Source organism: Nannobrachium achirus (genome assembly GCF_963921795.1).
Source record: "Nannobrachium achirus genome assembly, contig: SCAFFOLD_337, whole genome shotgun sequence".
Classification (NCBI taxonomy): Eukaryota; Metazoa; Chordata; class Actinopteri; order Myctophiformes; family Myctophidae; genus Nannobrachium; species Nannobrachium achirus.
The window spans coordinates 27,821-52,500 of NW_027664893.1; the positions used below are offsets into that span (position 1 = coordinate 27,821).

Sequence of the window (24,680 nt, forward strand, 5' to 3'; positions counted from 1 at the left end):
CAAGGGTTCATACGGTAGTTGATTTATACACACTTTGTAGTGTTTGACGTTTGGTTCTATTTTCAGCTCACTTACACTGAACATCTAGATGGTGAGGTGATGATGTCTGTGATCCATGTGTGTTTGTCCCCTGACAGACGTACAGTCCAGCCTCTGCAGGAGACACATTGTCCTTCACCAGCTGAGGACCAGTGGAGATAGATCTGCTGTCTCTGTACCAGGTGTAGATGTCTACTGGTGGGTTGGCATCACTGCTGCAGGTCAGAGTCACTTTGCTGCCCTCAACAACTTCTCCTGGTGGATCCACTGATACTGAGGGAATTACTGGAGGGTCTATGGAGGAATAAACATTCATACACTCAAATAACACTTTGTTGTGTACAGTACGGACGGCAGTGGCTCAGGGGTAGAGAAACCGTCATTAGAACACAGAAGGTTCCCAGTTCGATCCCGGGCTCCCCCAGAGATATTGTGGAAGAGTCCTTGAGCAAGACTCTGAACCCCTAACTGCTCCTGATGAGCAGGTTGGTGCCTTGCATGGTTTCCTCTGCCATCGGTGTATGAATGTGTGTGTGAATGTGTGAATTTAAAGCGCCTTGGATAAAGGTGCTATGCAAATAAAATGTAACATTTACCATTTACAGTATTTTCCAATAGGAATGAACAATAACAATAATTCATATGAATAATGTGGTGTCTAACATTACTTCAACTTTGGTTAAAATAATCAAACACTGGACACTAAAGTAATCAATTATTTATGTTCTCCAAAATACACTTTAAGATAATGTCCCCCTCTTTCTCTCTTGTTCTTTCTATGTCTCTTTCTAATATCAGCTATAACTAGAAGAGAAAATTTCTAAGAAATTTTAAGTGTGCCTGCAGCTCGCTAAGTCTGTGCAACCTTGTGTAGCGGTTGGTGTTAGCATTAGCGTTATTTCATTTGACGCAACCCGCGTGTCTGTATGACAAACGGTTCACGAGATCAAGGGTCACTTCCTGTTTGGTGAGGGGAACTTCCTGTTTGGCGAAATAGGCCCCAATTAAGGTCATGGACGATTAATGAATTAAAGCTGCAAGCAGCGATGGCCGGGCCCTCGCATCTCTACCCACGTCACAAGGCCAGCAGCCAATCAGAAACCAAACAGGAAGTCAGCCATTTCGACTAATTAGTGGCGTTTTGGAGCATTTTTGGCCGTTATCACGGGTCGCACTTTAACGACAGTTTTTTGAGAAAAAATTGTTTTGTGAGAAAAAATTGTTTTGTGAGAAAAAAAAATTTGAGAAAAAAAATTTTCTGAGAAAAAAAAATTGAGAAAAAAGAAATTGAGAAAAAAACATTTTCGAGAAAAAAAAATTTGAGAAAAAAAAAATTTGAGAAAAAAAAATTTGAGAAAAAAAATTTTTTGAGAAAAAAAAAATTGAGAAAATAATTTTTTTGAGAAAAAAAAATGTATGACACCAGCCGCGAGTCTGTACGACAAACGGTTCATGAGATGTAGAGGCACTTCCTGTTTGGCCAAGGGCACTTCCTGTTATAGAGGGGGCGGGGCTTAATCAATTACAGCTCATCCCTATTGGCTGGAGGAGATGGACGACAACCTTCACGCGGTCTCCTCTGTGAGTAGCAAGGTCAGGGTGAGAGACCCGCTTGCGAAACCAATGTCGCCAAAGAATCATCGAGCTGGCAGATCAAGGTACAAGCCAAGGTCAAGACCAAGGCAGAGAACGTCCTCTTTTGGACAGGCAGACACCCCCACTGTCGAAAACCAAGGTCTGTCGGTGCTCCAACTCAATGTCGAGGGCCTTACCATCGCCAAACTCGAAGTCATCAGACACCTCGCCGATACCAATAAAGTGGCAGCTATTCTCCTCCAAGAGACACACTGGGTTTCAGATGACAAGCTCAAGCTGCCTGGGTTCCTCCTTGCTGGATCCATCCACAGCAAGAAGCATGGAATAGCAACCTTTGTCCGAGAAGGACTGAGCTGGTCAGCCACCAGTCAATCTCCAACTGGCTGCAACATTGAGTGGCTGGTCACCAAAATCCAAGAAACATCTGTTGTGAATGTATACAAGCCCCCACCAACAGTGCTTACAATAACATCACTTCCACCTGTGACAGCTCCTGCCATATATGCTGGTGACTTCAACTGCCAACATACGGACTGGGGTTACAACAACACATCACAAGATGGTGAGGTACTGAGTGAGTGGGCTTCTAACACTGAAGCACTGCTGCTATTCGACCCAAAAGAGACCCCGAGCTTCTTCTCTGCACGCTGGAACTCGTACACCAACCCAGACCTTGCCTTTGCTGTATGTCGTAATAACGACCTGAAACCGGAGAGACATGTCTTGGACAGGTTCCCTCGGTCACACCATCGACCATCAGTCATCAAAGTACCATCACTGGTACAGCCGGTAGCTGGCAAACCGGTCAGGAGATGGAACTTCAGGAAGGCGAACTGGCAGATGTTCATGGCGGAAACGGAGAGAAGAACTGCTGGTCTCCCGGACCCAGAAGCAGCCGATGTTGATGCTGCATACGGCGCTTACTGTGAAGTCCTCCTAAGGGCAGCAAAGCACAACATCCCACGTGGCTTTAACAAGAACTATATCCCAGGTTGGGATGAGGAGTGCAGCTGCCTGCTGCGTCAACACCAGCAGGCGAGCTCCAGGGAAGAAATGGACGCAACAGCAACAACTCTGCTGCAAAAGCTGGACGACACCCGAAAGGCTAGGTGGACTGAAGTTGTGGAAGCTATCGACTTCACCCACTCCAGCCGGAAGGCATGGCAGACGATCAACCTGCTCTCAGGGAGAAAAACAACACCCCGCAGGTGTCCAGTGACAGCCGACTCCATCGCTTCCCAGCTCCTAAAAAATGGCCGCTTTCCTGGGGCAGACAAACACTTCACAAGACTGACATCGTGTGAGGTATCATCTCTCTCCAGGGCAGCTAGCGTTGATGCTAATCTTTCGGGAGATTTCACGACAGCCGAACTAAGGGCAGCAATGAAAAAACTGAAGCCGGGCAAGTCACCAGGTCGAGACAATATCCATCCAGAGTTTGTCATACACCAAAGTGAAAGAACATCTCACTGGCTTTGCTCGTTCCTTTCATCATGCTTCCAAAGGTCCAAGATCCCAAAGACCTGGCGCCGTGCCTCCGTCATAGCCTTGCCAAAGCCAAACAAACCCCCCGAAGACCCGAAGTCCTATAGGCCCATCTCCCTGTTATGTGTCCCATACAAGATCCTGGAGAGGCTTATACACAGCCGCATCGAGCCAGTGGTGGACACACAACTCCCCCCGGAACAAGCCGGCTTTCGCAGAGGCCGGTCAACAGTGGACCAGGTTACGCTACTCACTCAGGACATCGAGGACAGCTTTCAGGACAACGAGAAAGCCGGAGTAGTATTCCTGGACCTGACAGCCGCCTACGACACTGTGTGGCACCGTGGACTACACCTCAAACTGCTGAGGACAATCCCGGACCGGCATATGGTGAGGTTCATCATGGAGATGATATCCAACCGGAGCTTCATCCTACAGACCAGTGATGGCCAAACCAGCAGGCTCAGAAGGCTGAAGAACGGTGTCCCGCAAGGCTCCGTCCTTTCACCTATGTTGTTTAACATATACATTCATGACCTGCCAGATACAACATCCACCAAGTACGGCTATGCGGACGACCTGGCCATCATGCTTCGACGACCAACATGGAAGGCGATGGAAGATGGCCTCAACCGAGACATGGGCATCCTGGCAAACTACCTCCAGAAGTGGCATCTTCAGCTCAGCATGGGCAAAACAGTGTCTGCAGCTTACCACCTCTACAACCGGGAAGCAAGAAGGGAACTGGATGTGCATGTCGGCAACCACCGCCTGGAGTTCCAGCAAGCCCCCAAGTACCTCGGCGTATGCTTGGACCGAACACTCTCCTACAAGCAACATCTGGATGAAGTGAAGGCCAAAACAACAGCAAGGGTCTCGCTCATCCGACGCCTAGCAGGTTCAACTTGGGGAGCTTCCCCCCAGACCCTACGCATATCCACGCAAGCCCTGGTCCTGCCCGTAGCAGAATACTGCGCCCCTGTCTGGAGCAGAAGTCCCCATGTCAACAAGGTCGACACTGTCATCAACAGCGCCCTCCGGACAGTAACTGGTTGTCTGAAACCCACCCCTGTGTCCTACCTGCCAGTCCTGGCTGGAATCGCCCCAGCCAGTCTCCGACGGGATGCGGCTACCCTCGCCCTGGCAAGAAAAGCCCAGAAGTATGACTGGCACATCCTGCACAAAGCCACAACAACACCGGCCCCACCAGGCAGGCTCAAGTCTCGCCATCCCTACAACAAGGCAGCACAAGATATGCTACAGTCTATCCCTGAGGACTTGTCCAGAGACGCCTGGCTGGCAGCATCCTGGAAACGTTCATGGGAGACAACTGGGCCCTCCCGTATGCAGCGATACATCCAGGACCCAGGAGGTGGTGTAAAAGGAGAAGATATGCCACGACACCTATGGACCTCGCTGAACCGTCTGCGCACTGGAGTCGGGCGCTTCAAGTCTTCTATGAAGAAGTGGGGCCTAACGGACAGTGCGGCATGCGAGTGTGGCGAGCCTGAACAGACTGCCGAGCACATAATCACCGGCTGCCCCCTATACAGCCCACCCTCAGAAGCTGGTCTTTTCGATTTAGGACCAGAGACGAGGGCGTGGCTGCAGGACACTGAGTTGGCCATCTGATGATACACGAAAGAAGAAGAAGAAGAAGAAGGCTGGAAAAAGACCAAAGTTGTGTGTGCATTTTAAAGTTTAAATCACGTTGCTAGGCAAAAGTATGGCAGAGTTATGTGGCGCCAAAGTTTCTGTTTTTTTTTTGGAGTCCCCCATTCAAAGTCAATGGGGGTTTTTGAGCGTAGTTTTTTGCGAATTACGTTGCCATGGTTACGCGGATCGGAAAGAAAAGTAATAGCACACCATTCCCGGCCGAGCCGCACATTTTGATGTATATATTGCGGGGGTGGCGTAAATCGTGCGGCAGTTATTACGTGCCAAAGTTTCCCCCATTCTAAGTCAATGGGGTTTTTTGGCGTCGTTTTTTGCGAATTACGTCGCAATGGTAACGCGGATCGGAAAGAAAAGTAATAGCACACCATTCCCGGCCGAGCCGCACGTTTTGATGTATATATTGCGTCGGTGGTGTAAATCGTGCGGCACTTATTACGTGCCGAAAATTGCAAGGAACTTAATTAATTACTTACTTAAGTATGGCGGATTACAATAAGTGTTTTGCCATTGCTTTGCATGGCAGGCACACTTAATAATAGACAACACTTGAACTGTATTCATTGCTGTTCATGCAAAGCCAACCTCCATCCTCCCACAAATATACACACACTGCTGGGTGAGCACACTTACAAGCCATCAATATAATTTAATCTTAATTTAATTAAATACTCACAGTGAACATCAACAGTGACTCCAGGTGAACTGACTGTAGCGATGTTGTTCTTTGCCTGACAGTTGTATGTTCCACTGTCACTGGGTTGGATGTTAGAGATGGTAAATATCTCCTGCTGTGCCACTATGGTGTTGTCTTTGAAAATGATGTAACTCTGGATTGGTGGATTTGATCCACTGTTGCTGCAGGTAAAAGTGACTGAACTTCCTTTGACAACATCTCCTGGTGGACTTACTGCCAAAAGGACCTTCTTAGGACCATCTGTTGGAGAAACATGTATGTCACTTTAAAAGCCCTCTTTATGACACAAAAACTAAACACACTTCAACAAATGATGCTGCTGTTGCCGTCTGCAAAAAAGTAGAAAATAACTTTTTAGTTGAGTTCACTTACAGTGAACATCTAGATGGTGAGGTGATGATGTCTGTGATCCATGTGTGTTTGTCCCCTGACAGACGTACAGTCCAGCGTCTGCAGGAGACACATTGTTCTTCACCAGCTGAGGACCAGTGGAGATAGATCTGCTGTCTCTGTACCAGGTGTAGATGTCTACTGGTGGGTTGGCATCACTGCTGCAGGTCAGAGTCACTTTGCTGCCCTCAACAACTTCTCCTGGTGGATCCACTGATACTGAGGGAATTACTGGAGGGTCTGTGGAGGAATAAACATTGATACACTCAAATAACACTTTGTTGTGTACAGTATTTTCCACTAGGAATGAACAATAACAATAATTCATGTATGAATAATGTGGTGTCTAACATTACATCAACTTTGGTTAAATAATAAAATACTGGACACTAAAGTTATCAATGACGTATGTTTATCATTTCCCCCTCTTTCTATTTCTCTTTAGTGTTGTAGTACTTGAGTAAATGACTCGTATCGAGTCAGGTCTCAAGTCTGAATTTCCATTGACTCGGTCTCGTCTCGGTCTGGGATTAAGTGGACTCCCTACCGAGTCCACTCCCGTCAAGAGTCACTACAATGCAATGAAATAATTGTATTAAATCCATAATTATGAGGAGCCCATTCACATTAACATTATAAAAGAGAGCTGTCTGGCTTTTCATTAATGAATTACTAGAAGATGTGTGTAAATGTTATAACCGGAAAACGTGTCAATCTTGTGCAAATAATAGCGGAACTATAAACTTTAAGATTTTACATTATGTCCTGAGAACTCCATGACTTTATATACAGATCTATATTTATTTATCAAAGTGTACCAGAGTAATATATTTAACTTACAAATGCAAAGTAGTTGTGGCCCACTTAAAGGGATATTTCATTTTCAAAAAAACTTTTGGTCATTTTATCGTCTAATAAGGCTTTTATGAACACCCTGAACAGTTTTTTAATTTGCTTGATTCAATATTTAGATATTTGATGTAAATGTTACCAGTCCCTCCAGGCCCAGGGCCTCTCCCCACACACACACCCATTGTAACTTCAAACTTCATTTTAACCACGATAGATTAATTAAAAACACCCATTATTCTTTCTGGTGACTCATATTATCCTCCTAATACGTGAGCAGGCCGTGTTTTTTCTATAACCTTTTTCAGTTATTTTGAATAATTCTTTGGGAAAATGGAAAACATTAAATATGATAAAAGATTATTAAAAGTATATGGAAAAGGTTATTGAAAAACACAGCCTGCTCACGTATTAGGAGGGTAATATGAGTCACCAGATAAATAATGGGTGTTTTTAATGAATCTATCATGGTTAAAATGAAGTTTGAAGTTACAATGGGTGTGTGTGGGGAGAGGCCCTGAGCCTGGAGGGCCTGATAACATTTACATCAAATATCTAAATATTGAATCAAGCAAATTAAAAACTGTTCAGGGTGTTCATAAAAGCCTGATTAGACAATAAAATGACCAAAAGCTTTTTTTTTTTTTATATCCCTTTAATTGAGATTGTCATTTCATATTGGCAGTTAAAGGAGAAAGACAGACAGACTAGTAAGACTGTCTGACATCAGAGCATGATGTCAGAGCGACAAACCCATAGAACCACAGACAAACCCATAGATCCACAGACAAACCCATAGAACCACAGACAAACCCATAGATCCACAGACAAACCCATAGATCCACAGACAAACCCATAGAACCACAGACAAACCCATAGAACCACAGACAAACCCATAGATCCACAGACAAACCCATAGAACCACAGACAAACCCATAGATCCACAGACAAACCCATAGATCCACAGACAAACCCATAGAACCACAGACAAACCCATAGAACCACAGACAAACCCATAGAACCACAGACAAACCCATAGATCCACAGACAAACCCATAGATCCACAGACAAACCCATAGATCCACAGACAAACCCATAGAACCACAGACAAACCCATAGATCCACAGACAAACCCATAGATCCACAGACAAACTCATAGAACCACAGACAAACCCATAGAACCACATACAAACCCATAGATCCACAGACAAACCCATAGAACCACATACAAACCCATAGATCCACAGACAAACCCATAGAACCACAGACAAACCCATAGAACCACAGACAAAACCATATAACCACAGTGTCAGACAGACAGACCGACAGATACGTGGACAAGATTTTCATAGTAATCGTGCGACCTACGGTCGCAATTAGTGTCATTGTTGAAGTCATTGTTTGTTACCTGAACAGATCAGCTCCAGACTGACGGAGGTAGTAACACCATCCTCTATTCCACACGCCTGCAGTGAAGATTCATATCCACGACAGTTCTTAATATAATGTGTAGGTTGAGGTGTAGAACCGGGTCTCTCTTCTGCAGAAACAACAGGGCCACAGCCCAGCTGTCTGCACGCTACAGATGATTTATTCTGGTTCCAGTCATAAGGAACCACGGTTCTCCATTCTCTGTTGTACTTCCATCCCTTGTATTTCACCTCCAGTCTACCAGTACAGCGACTGGTTCCTCCCACCAACCTGGTTTCATCAGGCGCTGTAGACAGACATTAGAATAAACATTAAGAACTCTCCTGTCTCTATTCTAGGGTTAACTGTCTGCAAAAATAGAAGATATGTAAGCTCACAACCCGTCACAGCGCAACGCGAGTCACCTTGGAAAACAAGGAAGTGCTGATCAAATAGAATCCATTTTCTGTTACTGCGTATTTGTCGCCTAAAATGTTTTTTAAAAACATTCTTGAGAGCAACGTTTAGTTAAAGGACAACTTTGTTTTTTTACAACAAGGGTTCATATTTTAGATTGTAATTAGAGAAAAGAAAAGGTGAGTGTTAAAATGTTTTCATTTGCTTCGTTCTATTGTTTTATCACGTTTACCATGCTAAAATGTGGGGCATGCGTATGCCTGGGGGCATGCGTACATGTGTCTAAATATGTCTTTTTAGACACAATAAGCCATCAGTTTCTTTATTACTATTTACAGTAACACTTCTAGCCCCCATAAGTCACATCCAACCATGAAAGGCTGCGTTGTATCTTGGGAATGGGCTTATTCTGTGTAAAATTACATATTTAGCCACTTGTACGCATGCCCCCAACCACTGAAATAAGAATCTCTAAAACAATAGAAAGAAGTAAATGAAATCAATTTAACACTCGTCTTTCATATTCTTTAATTACAATCTAAAATATGAACCCTTGTTGTAAAAAAGTAAAGTTGTCCTTTAAGTGTGCCTGCCATGCAATGCAATGGCAAAACAGCCGAGCGAAATCAGCTAATAGCCGTAGCAAGCAGCAGCTTCTCGTAAACACGTTGGTTTCGGCTATTTTGTCACTGTAGTGTGTGTGTGTGTGTGTGTGTGTGTGTGTGTGTCTGTGTGTGTGTGTGTGTGTGTGTGCACTGTCACCACACACACACACACACGCGTATCACACGCACACACACGCACGCATACACACTACACTGTCACAAAATAGCCGAAACCAACGTGTTTACGAGAAGCTGCTGCTTGCTACGGCTATTTAGCTGATTTAGCTCGGCTACATAGCCGATCTACAAACTCACAACGTGTCTCGAAAGCGACGCGTTGTGAGCTTAGATCTGCTATTTTTCGTGTGGACGTGTGTGTGTGTGTGTGTGTGTGTGTGTGTGTGTGTGTGTGTGTGTGTGTGTGTGTGTGTGTGTGTGTGTGTGTGTGTGTGTGTCACGACACACAGACACATGCACACACAGGCTACACTACACACATACAGAAAATAGCTATCAGCGTTAGCCTAGCGTCCGTCCTTCTCCGGTTCCGTGTAAAACAGTCCAGAGCTGGAGAAAGTTTGTCCATGGATATAAAGCTCAGACAGCTTGTTTGTAAAATACTTGCACATTATAATTGGTTATAGAACATGGAGTTGCCGAATCTTTATACTTTTTACACCTCCAATGGCTGGTTAAGTGTGCCTGCCATGCAATGCAATGGCAAAACACTTACTGTAATCCGCCATACTTAAGTAAGTAAGTAAGTAAGTAAGTAAGAAACGTTCTTGCAAATTTCGCCACCGCCGCAATATATACATCAAAACGTGCGGCTCGGCTGGGAATGGGGTGCTTTTACTTTTCTTTCCGATCCGCGTTACAATTGCGACGTAATTCGCAAAAAACTATGCCCAAAAACCCCATTGACTTAGAATGGGGGAAATTTCGGCACGTAATAACTGCCGCACGATTTACGCCACCCCCGCAATATATACATCAAAATGTGCGGCTCGGCCGGGAATGGTGTGCCATTACTTTTCTTTCCGATCCGCGTTACCATGGCAACGTAATTCGTAAAAAACTACGCTCAAAAACCCCCATTGACTTTGAATGGGGGATTCTGAAAAAACCCCAGAAACTTTGGCCCCACATTACTCTGACATACTTTTGCCTAGCAACGTCATTGACTTGATAAAGAGTCTTAACCATAATTAAGTGTGCCTGCCATGCAAAGCAATGGCAAAACACTTATTGTAATCCGCCATACTTAAGTCATTAATTAGTTAAGTGTGCCTGCTATGCAATAGCAAAACACTTATTGTAATCCGCCATACTTAAGTCATTAATTAATTAATTAATTAATTAAGTGTTTCGCCACAAATTTCGGCACGTAATAAGTGCCGCACGATTTACACCACCGCCGCAATATATACATCAAAACGTGTGTCTCGGCCGGGAATGGGGTGCTATTACTTTTCTTTCCGATCCGCGGTACCGTTGTGACGTAATTCGCAAAAAACTACGCCAAAAAACCCCATTGACTTAGAATGGGGGAAATTTCGGCACGTAATAAGTGCCGCACGATTTACGCCACCGCCGCAATATATACATCAAAACGTGCGGCTCGGCCAGGAATGGTGTGCTATTACTTTTCTTTCCGATCCGCGTTACCATTGCGACGTAATTCGCAAAAAACGACGCCCAAAAACCCCATTGACTTAGAATGGGGGACTCCGAAAAAAACCCAGAAACTTTGGCGCCACATAACTCTGCCATACTTTTGCCTAGCAACGTGATTTAAACTTTAAAATGCACACACAACTTTGGTCTTTTTCCGGCCAATAGGGATGAGCTGTAATTGATTAAGCCCCACCCCCTCTATAACAGGAAGTGCCCTTCACCAAACAGGAAGTGCCTCTATAACTCATGAACCGTTTGTCGTACAGACTCGCGGCTGGTGTCATACATTTTTTTTTTCTCAATTTTTTTTTTTTTTTTTCTCAAATTTTTTTTTCTCACATTTTTTTTTCTCTCAAATTTTTTTTTCTCAATTTTTTTCTCAAAATTTTTTTTTCTCAAAATTTTTTTTTTCTCAATTTTTTTTTCTCAAATTTTTTTTTCTCAAACATTTTTTTTTCTCAAAAAAATTTTTTTTCTCATTTTTTTTTTTCTCAATTTTTTTTTTTCTCAATTTTTTTTTTTCTCAAAACATTTTTTTCTCAAAAAACTGTCGTTAAAGTGCGACCCGTGATAACGGCCAAAAATGCTCCAAAACGCCACTAATTAGTCGAAATGGCTGACTTCCTGTTTGGTTTCTGATTGGCTGCTGGCCTTGTGACGTGGGTAGAGCTGCGAGGGCCCGGTCATCGCTGCTTGCAGCTTTAATTCATTAATCGTCCATGACCTTAATTGGGGCCTATTTCGCCAAACAGGAAGTGCCCCTCACCAAACAGGAAGTGACCCTTGATCTCGTGAACCGTTTGTCATACAGACACGCGGGTTGCGTCAAATGAAATAACGCTAATGCTAACACCAACCGCTACACAAGGTTGCACAGACTTAGCGAGCTGCAGGCACACTTAACATTTCTTAGAAATTTTCTCTTCTAGTTGGTGCTTCCTTTGCCAAACAGGAAGTGCCCTTTGCCAAACAGGAAGTGCCTCTATATCTCTATAATGTTAAAGCTAATGCAAAAAATGCTAATGTTATAAAAATATAACGCTAATCTAATCCTAATGCTAACACCAAAAAAAATCTAACGCTAATGCTAACACCAACCGCTACACAAGGTTGCACACACTTAGCGAGCTGCAGGCACACTTAAAATTTCTTAGAAATTTTCTTTTCTAGTTTTAAAAAATGTTTCCGAAATGGAAACAGCAACTGCCCACTGCTGACAGCTTCGCTCTGTCTCTCTCTGATAGAAGACGCATTACTCAGCCCCCTCCCCCCACAACGGCAGATAACCACGCCTACATTTTAGAAATCTTTTCATATTCTCAAGTCTGATAAAACAAATAAAGAGGCAGGGTTTCTTATCCCTTTAAGTAAGTAAGTAAGTCAGTAATTAGTCAGTAATTAATGTTCTTGCAAATTTCGGCTCGTAATAACTGCCGAACGATTTACGCCACCGCCGCAATATATACATCAAAACGTGCGGCTCGGCCGGGAATGGGGTGCTATTACTTTTCTTTACGATCCGCGTTACCATTGCGACGTAATTCGCAAAAAACGACGCCAAAAAACCCCATTGACTTATAATGGGGGAAATTTCGGCACGTAATAACTGCCGCACGATTTACGCCACCCCCGCAATATATACATCAAAATGTGCGGCTTGGCCGGGAATGGTGTGCTATTACTTTTCTTTCCGATCCGCGTTACCATGGCAACGTAATTCGTAAAAACTACGTGCAAAACCCCCATTGACTTTGAATGGGGGACTCATTCAACTTTGGCACCACATAACTCTGCCATACTTTTGCCTAGCAACGAAACTTAAACTTTCTAATGCATACACAACTTTGGTCTTTTTCCGGCCAATAGGGATGGGCTGTATTTGATTAAGCCCCGCCCCTTCTGTAACAGGAAGTGCCCTTTGCCAAACAGGAAGTGCCTCTACATCTCATGAACCGTTTGTCGTACAGACGCGTGGTTGGCGTCAAATGACTTGATTAAGAGTCCTTAACCTTAATTGGGGCCTATTTCGCCAAACAGGAAGTGCCCCTCACCAAACAGGAAGTGACCCTTCATCTCGTGAACCGTTTGTCGTACAGACTTGTGGTTGGCGTCAAAAGACTTGATTAAGAGTCCTTAACCTTAATTGGAGCCTAATTCGCCAAACAGGAAGTGCCCCTCACCAAACAGGAAGTGACCATATGTCTCATCAACCGTTTGTCGTAGAGACGCATGGGTGGTGCCATATGACTTGATTAAGAGTCCTTAACCTTAGTTGGGGCCTATTTCGCCAAACAGGAAGTGCCCCACACCAAACAGGAAGTGACCCTTCATCTTATGAACCGTTTGTCGTACAGACTCGTGGGTGGCGTCAAATGACTTGATTAAGAGTCCTTAACCTTAATTGGGGCCTATTTCACCAAACAGGAAGTGCCCATCACCAAACAGGAAGTGACCCTTCATCTCATGAACCGTTTGTCGTACAGACTCGTGGGTAGTGTCAAATGACTTGATTAAACACTTTGACTGCCACAATGTTAAGGGTTTTAAGGGTAAAACCCTTGCCACCATAGACGGCCATTCATTTTTGACGGAATAAATTGAAAATGGTAGGATGTACGAAAATTGACAAAAATTTCAGAGAATATAGAGTCGGAACCTTAGCTTTCACCATAAAAATTTCGTCCTGCTGTGGTGTTCTGCTGTGGAGAAACCTGAGGGAGAGCGAAAGCTGTACAGATGAAAAAGGAGCATCAGAAATTTACTTTCTGAGATAATTGAGGTCAAAGGAAAAAAACTTTCAGAAGCCCTAGAAACAAATTGGTAAATGGTACAAGAACACACAGTACCTCTAAATGAAGAACAGGGTGCAGGCCATAATAATGTAAAAAAAAAAGTTAAAAAAAGTTGTACCGTGGTCTAGTTATAAGGCAGGAAAGTGGAAGAAGCCAGGAGACTGACAGAGGCTCTTTTTTCATCTTCCCAGGATGAAGGAGAGACTGAGTAGAATCCACTGTGTTTTGACCTGGGATTTTTTATTCAAGCCTTCAGTTAGACATCAGACATCTCAAAAATAAAGATAAAAACTCTGATAAAGATAACAAAAAAAAACTTTACATTGCTGTTTCACTTCAGTATAGTTGTAGATGTGTTCCATTGCAATCATCATTTTAGTCACTTCAAACTAAAACGGTCAAACTACCCTGAGCAATTCAAAGTCATAATACATAAAATTAAATAAAAATTGATGTACATTCATATGGAAATGTTTGTATTGACAAAGTCAAGCCAACTGCGACAAACTTCACCATGTTAGAATCCAGACCAGGCAACTGCAAGTAAGAGTAATTATGAAAAAAAAAAAACATAATTACCATAAGGTATATATAATTATTTGCTATACATTTTATATACACAGGTACATATATTTCCAAAATAGCAGATCTACAAGCTCATAGCCCGGCACCGCGCTATGAGCTTGTAGATCTGCCATTTACATATGATGCCTAATAGCCGATCTACAAGCTCATAGCCCAGCAAGGCACTATGAGCTTAGTATTTTCATGGCTCTCCTTTTAGTAGACCTTGTACCAGTGAACTGTACCGTCATGAAACTGTACCTTTTCCTATGCAAACTTCTAATAAAGTCTTCAATCAATCAATCAATCAATCAATCCCTTCTTTGTATTTACCTACTGTATGTTTTTATACTGTTTTTTATTTCCCCCTTTTTTCCTGACTATATCTACTGCATAGTACTGTGTTCTATCCGTCTGTCATTCAATGTTATATGAGATACTGCAATGGTTTACTATGGAAATAAGCCTAGTCTTTTCATGGATCTCATGATCTCCTTTTAGTAGACCTTGTACCAGTGAACTGGTACAAGGTCTGACCAATCCATCTCGCTGGATTGGTCAGACTGCGACGTTTGCGAGTGACTTATAGTGGTTGTTTTGCTGGGATGTGTTTGTTTTGCACTAAATGGAGCATCTGTCCTCCTTTCTCACCAAGCTAAGCTAAAGAGGCGTCAATTGGGTATGGCAAGCTATGGCAGCTGCCATACCTTGGCTACAGGGGGAATATAATAAAATGTACTGTAATCGTGCCTGTTGTAAAGGTATGTAACATGACTGGTGTCTTGCACGCGAGCCTCGCGCGCGTGAAAGACACCAGTCAAGTTGCCATAACTTAGCTTTTTCTGAACTGACGCCGCTGAGCTAAACGCCCTGCTCGATCGGTGGTCCGCGCGCGGACCACCTGTTGTGATCCGAGATGAGCATAATCATCTCTCATCTCATGCTTGCTCTCGGAGCGACGTCGCGACCCCCCAAACACGCCAATACACCACTGTATGTATCAATCAATCAATCTAGCAACAACCACTTACTTTATATAGCAGTTCTTTTCGCTGCGACGCCGCGGCTCGGTGGTCCCTGGTGGCCTGGTCGATGAACCATGACGATCCAGTAAAACTTTTCAGATCACATGTAACGGCTGTAGAAGTAGTCCTCAGTAGTATAGTAAAGCACTAAACTAAACCCCCCCCCCCCCCCCCAAACACATGGCTGCTGCTTATTTTCGCTGCGACGCCGTGGCTCGGTGGTCCCTGGTGGCCTGGTCGATGAACCATGACGATCCAGTAAAACTTTTCAGATCACATGTAACGGCTGTAGAAGTAGTCCTCAGTAGTATAGTAAAGCACTAAACTAAACCCCCCCCCCAAACACATGGCTGCTGCTTCTTGCCAAAGTTGCCGTCCATCCAGCAATCCCAGGCCTGGGGAGGACGGTCATGTACCAAATCACCATGGTAACACAAGGTAACACAAGCTGATTGGCCACACAATGGTAACCATGGTGATTTTAGTCATTCCAGGGCCCAGGACGGCTGAATCCAACCGTCAGTGATACATATGCTCCTAATCTTGTGTTTAATAAAAAAAAGACATTTATGTGGCATATGCCGTTCGTGGCGGTGAAGGGGGGGTAAAAACGTATGTGGCATATGACCTCCGTGGCGGTCAAAGTGTTAAGAGTCCTTAACCTTAATTGGGGCCTAATTCGCCAAAGAGGAAGTGCCCCTCACCAAACAGGAAATGACCCTATATCTCATCAACCGTTTGTCCTACAGACGCATGGGTGGTGTCATTTGACTTAATTAAGAGGCCTTAACCTCAATTGGTGCTTCCTTAGCCAAACAGGAAGTGCCCTTCACCAAACAGGAATTGCCTCTATATCTCATGAACCGTTTGTCGTACAGTCGATAATGTTAAAATCTAACGCTAATCTAACGTTAATGCTAACACCAAAAAAAATCTAACGCTAATGCTAACACCAACCGCTACACAAGGTTGCACACACTTAGCGAGCTGCAGGCACACTTAAAATTTCTTAGAAATTTTCTTTTCTAGTTGTAAATGTTGCTGTGCGTTTGTTTACATGGCTGATATGTTGGATACAGCAATAAATTCATGCAGTGCAGCCTGACTGCAGCAGGTGTTCTGAGTCTTTGATTAGACATCAGTCCGTTATAGAGCGGAGCGGTCATTATTCACCAATAATTCACCGCTGATTTAAGTGACTGACCAATCAGAATCAAGCATTCGGCCAAGCCGTGTACTAATAATCAATAAAGTGTAGTTTGTCTTTTACCTGAGCAGGTGAGTCCAACAGTCTTGTCAGGTGAGCAGGTGTTTCTAGTTGAGTCTGAGGTTCTACAGTCCAGGAGAACAGACTCACTGCCTTCACACTGGAACTCTTTGGTCCACATGGGAGCCTTCCCTTCTCCATAGAGCGCCCCCTGGAGGACTGAAGGAGCCCCGCAGCCAACATCCCTACAGACCACCTCTGCATCCTGCTGGTCAAAGTCACCTTCACACACTGAGAGCCACGACTGATCAGACTTCACCTCCACTCTGCCTGAACACCAACCAGGACCATTCACCAACCTCACTGACTCTGGAGAGAGAGAGAGAGAGAGAGAGAGAGAGAGAGAGAGAGAGAGAGAGAGAGAGAGAGAGAGAGAGAGAGAGAGAGAGGGAAAGTTCAAACGCTGTTTCCTTGTGAGAGTTGTGAACTTAAAACCCCCATTTTAACCTGTTAACAATCCTGTATAATTTGCAAAAAACGCCTATACACAGCGTACCCAAAGTAAATTGATTGTTGTTTTTAAACCATTTGGAGTAATGCATTGGGCATGGTCTCATTTTGAGGGAAACATTTTGAAGTTTTACCCAGAAATAAATAATCACTCTGTGTGCAACTGACATTGAGTAATGCAAGTTTTAACCTACTGGAATAGCAGGTTTTTAATCCTCGCCTAAATACTTTCAGTAAATAGATGCCTACATAACACTACTGTTATCATATAGGAGCTGAAAAACACAGTGTGGCCACATTTTGAAGCCTTACCTAGCCCAATTTCAAAGGACATGATAAAACTACAGAATATGAATGTTTTACACATGTTTTACTAAGTGTATGTCTATGCGTTTTCATTTGGAGACATTTGCATGTATCATATAAAAAGGTAAAAAAGGGCTAATTCTTTAATATTTGTATTTATTTATTATTATTATTATTATTACCCCTATCGTTAAATCGGTCCACGAAGCCGAGGTCCTAGGGCTGGTGTACACGACAAATTTCCAAACCCCGCTGTGTGTTCCCTGGGGGCGTGAAAAATAAGGGGGTGGGCTCTACATGTCCTCTGGGACCCCATCTACGTATGGTCACCACTTGTTCGCCCATCCGTCTTACGGATGCTTTTTTATTCCATTTTATTTGTTTTAGGGTCCTATCTTGCAGTTCAAGCCTATTTCCACAGGGTGGCAGGCTACTTTCCCAACCTACTGGAGGTGAACATGCAGGGGCGTCAATTGGGTATGGCAAGCTATGGCAGCTGCCATACCTTGGCTACAGGGGGGAAATAATTAAATGTACTTTTCATCGTGCCTGTTGCTAAGGTATGGCAACATGATTGGTGTCTTAAAAGACACCAGTCATGTTGCCATACCTTAGCCTTTCCTGAACTGACGCCGCTGTGAACATGTGTACACAGCCAGCATATTACTCAATGCCAAACTTTGCACACACACTCCTTGCCTGCCAATCCACAACCTCCACCCCTCCAGGGACCCCCAGGGCTTATCTCCCGATTAGGACACTTTCCAGCATAGTGACATGCAGAACAAACTGTCCATATAGTATGGTTTACATAAAAGTCAGTTGTCTTTCACACACACACACACACACACACACACACACACACACACACACACACACACACACACACACACACACACACACACACACACACACATATATATATATATATATATATATATACATATATATATATATATATATATATATATATATATATTTCATTTATTTATTTCATAAATATTTTTCATCACAATTGGGTTTGTGGGGAGCCATCCCTGCTTCAAGCTGTCACAGCACGGCACCAACACTTCAAACTAGTTAAAAAACCCAATACAGCAGATCTACAAGCACCTCACAGATCTACAAGCACCTCGCACATGCCAGGGACAGAGTAGGTTGGCCTGCATAAGCCTTGCTGTCAACACACCAAGCCAGGTGTGGTCAATTAGTGCCTTCTTTTGATCAGTGGCTTCTGCTTGATGAGTGGCACCAGTCTGTCTTTGTTCCCTGGTCAGTCAAGTTCACTGGGAGAGAATGTTTCAGATCAGTGCAAGTGTATTTGTTTTCCATTTGGACTTACTGTGTTTTGTTGGTACAGTATGCGTGCGACTAACTAATATTTCTGATAATTCCAATTTGTTTGTTGTTTAATTAGCCGGATTGTGAATGCCCTGCATTTTTCTTTCATCTTTAGAACCACACGTGTGTAACAAAACAGAGTGGTGATCATTTGGTGTGGGTGAAGAGAAGAAAAACATTTCATTAAAGGAGTAGTTCACCCCCAAAGTGACTTTTTTTCTATTGAACTCAAGTCTCCATGGCGTGAGTAATACATTGAAAAAATAAGTCATTTTGGGGGTGAACTACTCCTTGAATGTCAGTTTTGTGGTGTTTTGACTGGACACCCTGAGGATATTGCCAGATAGACAGACAGACAGACAGACAGACAGACAGACAGACAGACAGAGAATTGTAGGCCTTGCATTTATTTGACTTGGTTCCAACAGATGGCGAAAATAGCTAATCTTCAAGCTCACAATGCCTCACTGTTTGGACAAAGAGTTGAGGCGTTACATTTTGTAAAACACGGCCTTGTGAAAATAGCAGATCTACATGCTCACAACACCTCACAACGCAGGGCGGCGTGAGCATGTAGATCTGATATTTTCACAATTTCTGCCCCTAATATTTAATTTATAATTTTAAAAGTATTAAAAAGTCCTTAAATTGTCTCTTTAGAAATGTGCAGATAGCCTCTGTATACTGTTGAGTGGAAAAACAATGTTTCACATTAAGCTAAACATTTGGGACCACCCAAGATCATTTGGAGACCCCTCTAGGGGTCCCATAGTTGAACCACTGACTTATAAGGGGAGTATGGAGACCCCTCTAGGGGTCCCATAGTTGAACCACTGACTTATAAGGGGAGTATATGAGGCTGGATCCGTCTGGAACACTGCACTAGGCTCTCGCCAGCTCTGTAGCTCTCCACACTTGAACAGTTGTGTCCTTAAATTCAATTATAATAATTAACCCCTGTATATACGGGCAATAGTTTTACATGACTTTGTGTACACAGCCAATAGTTTTACATGAACATGTCTAGGCTTTAGTACTGTACTGCCTCGTATAGCCCAACAGAGCCCAGCACAGAACAGCACAGCCCACCAGAGCCCAATACAGCCCCCCAGAGCCCAACAGAGTCCAGCAAACCTAAGTCCAGCCCAGTCCTGCCGAGTAGGAGTATAGACCGGGGAAAGGGGGTAGTTAGATGACTCCACCAGGCCATTACTGTCCAGATCTGGCTTGAATAGGCCAGACCAGGGTAGACAGGACTGCACCAGACTCCACCAGGCTGCTCCAGCCAGCTCTGTAGATCCTTGCACATGCGATTAACCACTGTGTACACGGGCAATAGTTTTAAGTTTTACATGAACCCTCAGAGGGACACTGTGGGCTTATCAAGTGGTCCATGGCCGGTTCTCAAAGTGAGGTCGGGGGGCCCACAGTGTCCCTCTGAGGGGACACGGCACAGACCGTGTACACGAAGGGCAGGAGCAAGTGTTCAAGTCCCATAGAATCTATGGGAAATGTACACAGGCGTGTACAAAGTCACCAGTAGTTTTACATGAACCCTCAGAGGGACACTGTGGGCTTATCAAGTGGTCCATGGTCGGTTCTCAAAGTGAGGTCGGGGACCCTCAGAGGGACACTGTGGGCTTATCAAGTGGTCCATGGTCGGTCCTCAAAGTGAGGTCGGGGGACCCTCAGAGGGACACTGTGGGCTTATCAAGTGGTCCATGGTCGGTTCTCAAAGTGAGGTCGGGGGCCCACAGTGTCCCTCTGAGGGGACACGGCACAGACCGTGTACACGAAGGGCAGGAGCAAGTGTTCAAGTCCCATAGAATCTATGGGAAATGTACACAGGCGTGTACAAAGTCACCAGTAGTTTTACATGAACCCTCAGAGGGACACTGTGGGCTTATCAAGTGGTCCATGGTCGGTTCTCAAAGTGAGGTCGGGGGACCCTCAGAGGGACACTGTGGGCTTATCAAGTGGTCCATGGCCGGTTCTCAAAGTGAGGTCGGGGGGCCCACAATGTCCCTCTGAGGGGACACGGCACAGATTGTGTACACGAAGGGCAGGAGCAAGTGTTCAAGTCCCATAGAATCTATGGGAAATGTACACAGGCGTGTACAAAGTCACCAGTAGTTTTACATGAACCCTCAGAGGGACACTGTGGGCTTATCAAGTGGTCCATGGTCGGTTCTCAAAGTGAGGTCGGGGGACCCTCAGAGGGACACTGTGGGCTTATCAAGTGGTCCATGGTCGGTTCTCAAAGTGAGGTGGAGGGACCCTCAGAGGGACACCGTGGGCTTATCAAGTGGTCCATGGTCGGTTCTCAAAGTGAGATCGGGGGACCCTCAGAGGGACACTGTGGGCTTATCAAGTGGTCCATGGTCGGTTCTCAAAGTGAGGTACATCCTCAAAGTCCCTCCTTCCCAAACAAAGACGAACCAACCAAGGGTGCACAAGGCAGCGGTGTGCGATGGACTAGAAATATCCATTTAAAACTATTGGTCATGTACACACAAACTAAGGCTCCTGTACACAGTGTTTGGTCTCAATTGTGTGAGCAGCTAAAGGGCAGACAACGGCCTAGAACAACCTAATGGTGCCTATTAAGACTCTAGTACACCCTTTGGCCTCGACAAGCCTGATCATCCTACTATAGCTAGTATCCCCCTCACCAACTTTGTGCTCCCACTTGATAAGCCCAGTGTCCCTCTGAGGGTCCCTCGACCTCACTTTGAGAACCGACCATGGACCACTTGATAAGCCCACAGTGTCCCTCTGAGGGTCCCCCGACCTCACTTTGAGAACTGACCATGGACCACTTGATAAGCCCACAGTGTCCCTCTGAGGGTCCCCCGACCTCACTTTGAGAACCGACCATGGACCACTTGATAAGCCCACAGTGTCCCTCTGAGGGTCCCCGACCTCACTTTGAGAACCGACCATGGACCACTTGATAAGCCCACAGTGTCCCTCTGAGGGTTCATGTAAAACTACTGGTGACTTTGTACACGCCTGTGTACATTTCCCATAGATTCTATGGGACTTGAACACTTGCTCCTGCCCTTCGTGTACACGGTCTGTGCCGTGTCCCCTCAGAGGGACACTGTGGGCCCCCCGACCTCACTTTGAGAACCGGCCATGGACCACTTGATAAGCCCACAGTGTCCCTCTGAGGGTTCATGTAAAACTTAAAACTATTGCCCGTGTACACAGTGGTTAATCGCATGTGCAAGGATCTACAGAGCTGGCTGGAGCAGCCTGGTGGAGTCTGGTGCAGTCCTGTCTACCCTGGTCTGGCCTATTCAAGCCAGATCTGGACAGTAATGGCCTGGTGGAGTCATCTAACTACCCCCTTTCCCCGGTCTATACTCCTACTCGGCAGGACTGGGCTGGACTTAGGTTTGCTGGACTCTGTTGGGCTCTGGGGGGCTGTATTGGGCTCTGGTGGGCTGTGCTGTTCTGTGCTGGGCTCTGTTGGGCTATACGAGGCAGTACAGTACTAAAGCCTAGACATGTTCATGTAAAACTATTGGCCGTGTACACAAAGTCATGTAAAACTATTGCCTGTGTACACAGTGGCTTTTTCCTTGACCTTTCGAGTTAGGAGTGTCGTAGAGACACGAGACCGGGTTTGTTGGATTCAGCGTCAAAAAGTAAGTCAGAATAAGTGTCTTTTATCCGAAAGAATGTGTAATCGTGTTGGTGGCGTGCAAATTTCGTGTCTTTTTCGCAATCATAAAGGGTTCAAAGTGTCGGAGAGACACGAAACCCATTCCATCGGATCAGGCATCCTTCAAATATGAAAAGTGTTTCCTGCGTAAAACAAACAGATTTTTTTAGATTTTTTTATTGATTTTAAGGACAAAAATCCGGGTTTCGGTGTCTTTTTCGCAATCGTAAAGGGTTCAAAGTGTCGGAGAGACACGAAACCCATTCCATCAGATCGGGCATGCTTCAAATATGAAACGTGTGTCCTGCCTGAAAGCCCTTTTGATTTTTTTATTCATTTTAAGGACAAAGGGCCTGTTTTGACGCCTAAAACGACCCTTTTCCTTGACCTTTCGAGTTAGGAGTGCCGTGTACACAGGATCTACAGAGCTGGCTGGAGCATGGAGCAGCCTGGTGGAGTCTGGTGCAGTCATCTAACTACCCCCCTTCCCTGGTCTATACTCCTACTCGGCAGGACTGGGCTGGACTTAGGTTTGCTGGAGTCTATTGGGCTCTGGTAGGCTGTATTGGGCTCTGGTGGGCCGTGTTGTGCTGTGATGGGCTCTGTTGGGCTACACGAGACAGTACAGTACTAAAGCCTGAACATGTTCATGTAAAACTATTGGCTGTGTACACAAAGTCATGTAAAACTATTGCCCGTATATACAGGGGTTAATTATTATAATTGAATTTAAGGACACAACTGTTCAAGTGTGGAGAGCTACAGAGCTGGCGAGAGCCTAGTGCAGTGTTCCAGACGGATCCAGCCTCATATACTCCCCTTATAAGTCAGTGGTTCAACTATGGGACCCCTAGAGGGGTCTCCATACTCCCCTTATAAGTCAGTGGTTCAACTATGGGACCCCTAGAGGGGTCTCCAAATGATCTTGGGTGGTCCCAAATGTTTAGCTTAATGTGAAACATTGTTTTTCCACTCAACAGTATACAGAGGCTATCTGCACATTTCTAAAGAGACAATTTAAGGACTTTTTAATACTTTTAAAATGATAAATTAAATATTAGGGGCAGAAATTGTGAAAATATCAGATCTACATGCTCACGCCGCCCTGCGTTGTGAGGTGTTGTGAGCATGTAGATCTGCTATTTTCACAAGGCCGTGTTTTACAAAATGTAACGCCTCAACTCTTTGTCCAAACAGTGAGGCATTGTGAGCTTGAAGATTAGCTATTTTCGCCATCTGTTGGAACCAAGTCAAATAAATGCAAGGCCTACAATTCTCTGTCTGTCTGTCTGTCTGTCTGTCTGTCTGTCTGTCTATCTATCTATCTGGCAATATCCTCAGGGTGTCCAGTCAAAACACCACAAAACTGACATTCAAGGAGTAGTTCACCCCCAAAATGACTTATTTTTTCAATGTATTACTCACGCCATGGAGACTTGAGTTCAATAGAAAAAAAGTCACTTTGGGGGTGAACTACTCCTTTAATGAAATGTTTTTCTTCTCTTCACCCACACCAAATGATCACCACTCTGTTTTGTTACACACGTGTGGTTCTAAAGATGAAAGAAAAATGCAGGGCATTCACAATCCGGCTAATTAAACAACAAACAAATTGGAATTATCAGAAATATTAGTTAGTCGCACGCATACTGTACCAACAAAACACAGTAAGTCCAAATGGAAAACAAATACACTTGCACTGATCTGAAACATTCTCTCCCAGTGAACTTGACTGACCAGGGAACAAAGACAGACTGGTGCCACTCATCAAGCAGAAGCCACTGATCAAAAGAAGGCACTAATTGACCACACCTGGCTTGGTGGCCTGAGTGGTGTAGTATAGTGTGTTGACAGCAAGGCTTATGCAGGCCAACCTACTCTGTCCCTGGCATGTGCGAGGTGCTTGTAGATCTGTGAGGTGCTTGTAGATCTGCTGTATTGGGTTTTTTAACTAGTTTGAAGTGTTGGTGCCGTGCTGTGACAGCTTGAAGCAGGGATGGCTCCCCACAAACCCAATTGTGATGAAAAATATTTATGAAATAAATAAATGAATATATATATATATATATATATATATATATATATATATATATATATATATATATATATATATATATATATGTGTATATATATGTGTGTGTGTGTGTGTGTGTGTGTGTGTGTGTGTGTGTGTGTGTGTGTGTGTGTGTGTGTGTGTGTGTGTGTGAAAGACAACTGACTTTTATGTAAACCATACTATATGGACAGTTTGTTCTGCATGTCACTATGCTGGAAAGTGTCCTAATCGGGAGATAAGCCCTGGGGGTCCCTGGAGGGGTGGAGGTTGTGGATTGGCAGGCAAGGAGTGTGTGTGCAAAGTTTGGCATTGAGTAATATGCTGGCTGTGTACACATGTTCACAGCGGCGTCAGTTCAGGAAAGGCTAAG

General features: G+C 44.4%; 1 protein-coding gene across 1 annotated transcript in view; it reads right to left on the bottom strand.

Annotated features, from left to right (window-relative positions):
- Positions 1-5,721: 5,721 nt before the first annotated feature.
- Positions 5,722-24,680, bottom strand: part of LOC308280733 (CD5 antigen-like) — a gene marked incomplete at both ends in the record, with an annotated part of 30,620 nt that continues 11,661 nt past the window's right edge. The window contains 2 exons of the mRNA XM_080755049.1: positions 5,722-5,731; positions 5,932-6,121. Coding sequence (XP_080611175.1) covers positions 5,722-5,731; positions 5,932-6,121 — 200 coding nt within the window. The remainder of the gene's footprint in view (positions 5,732-5,931; positions 6,122-24,680) is intronic.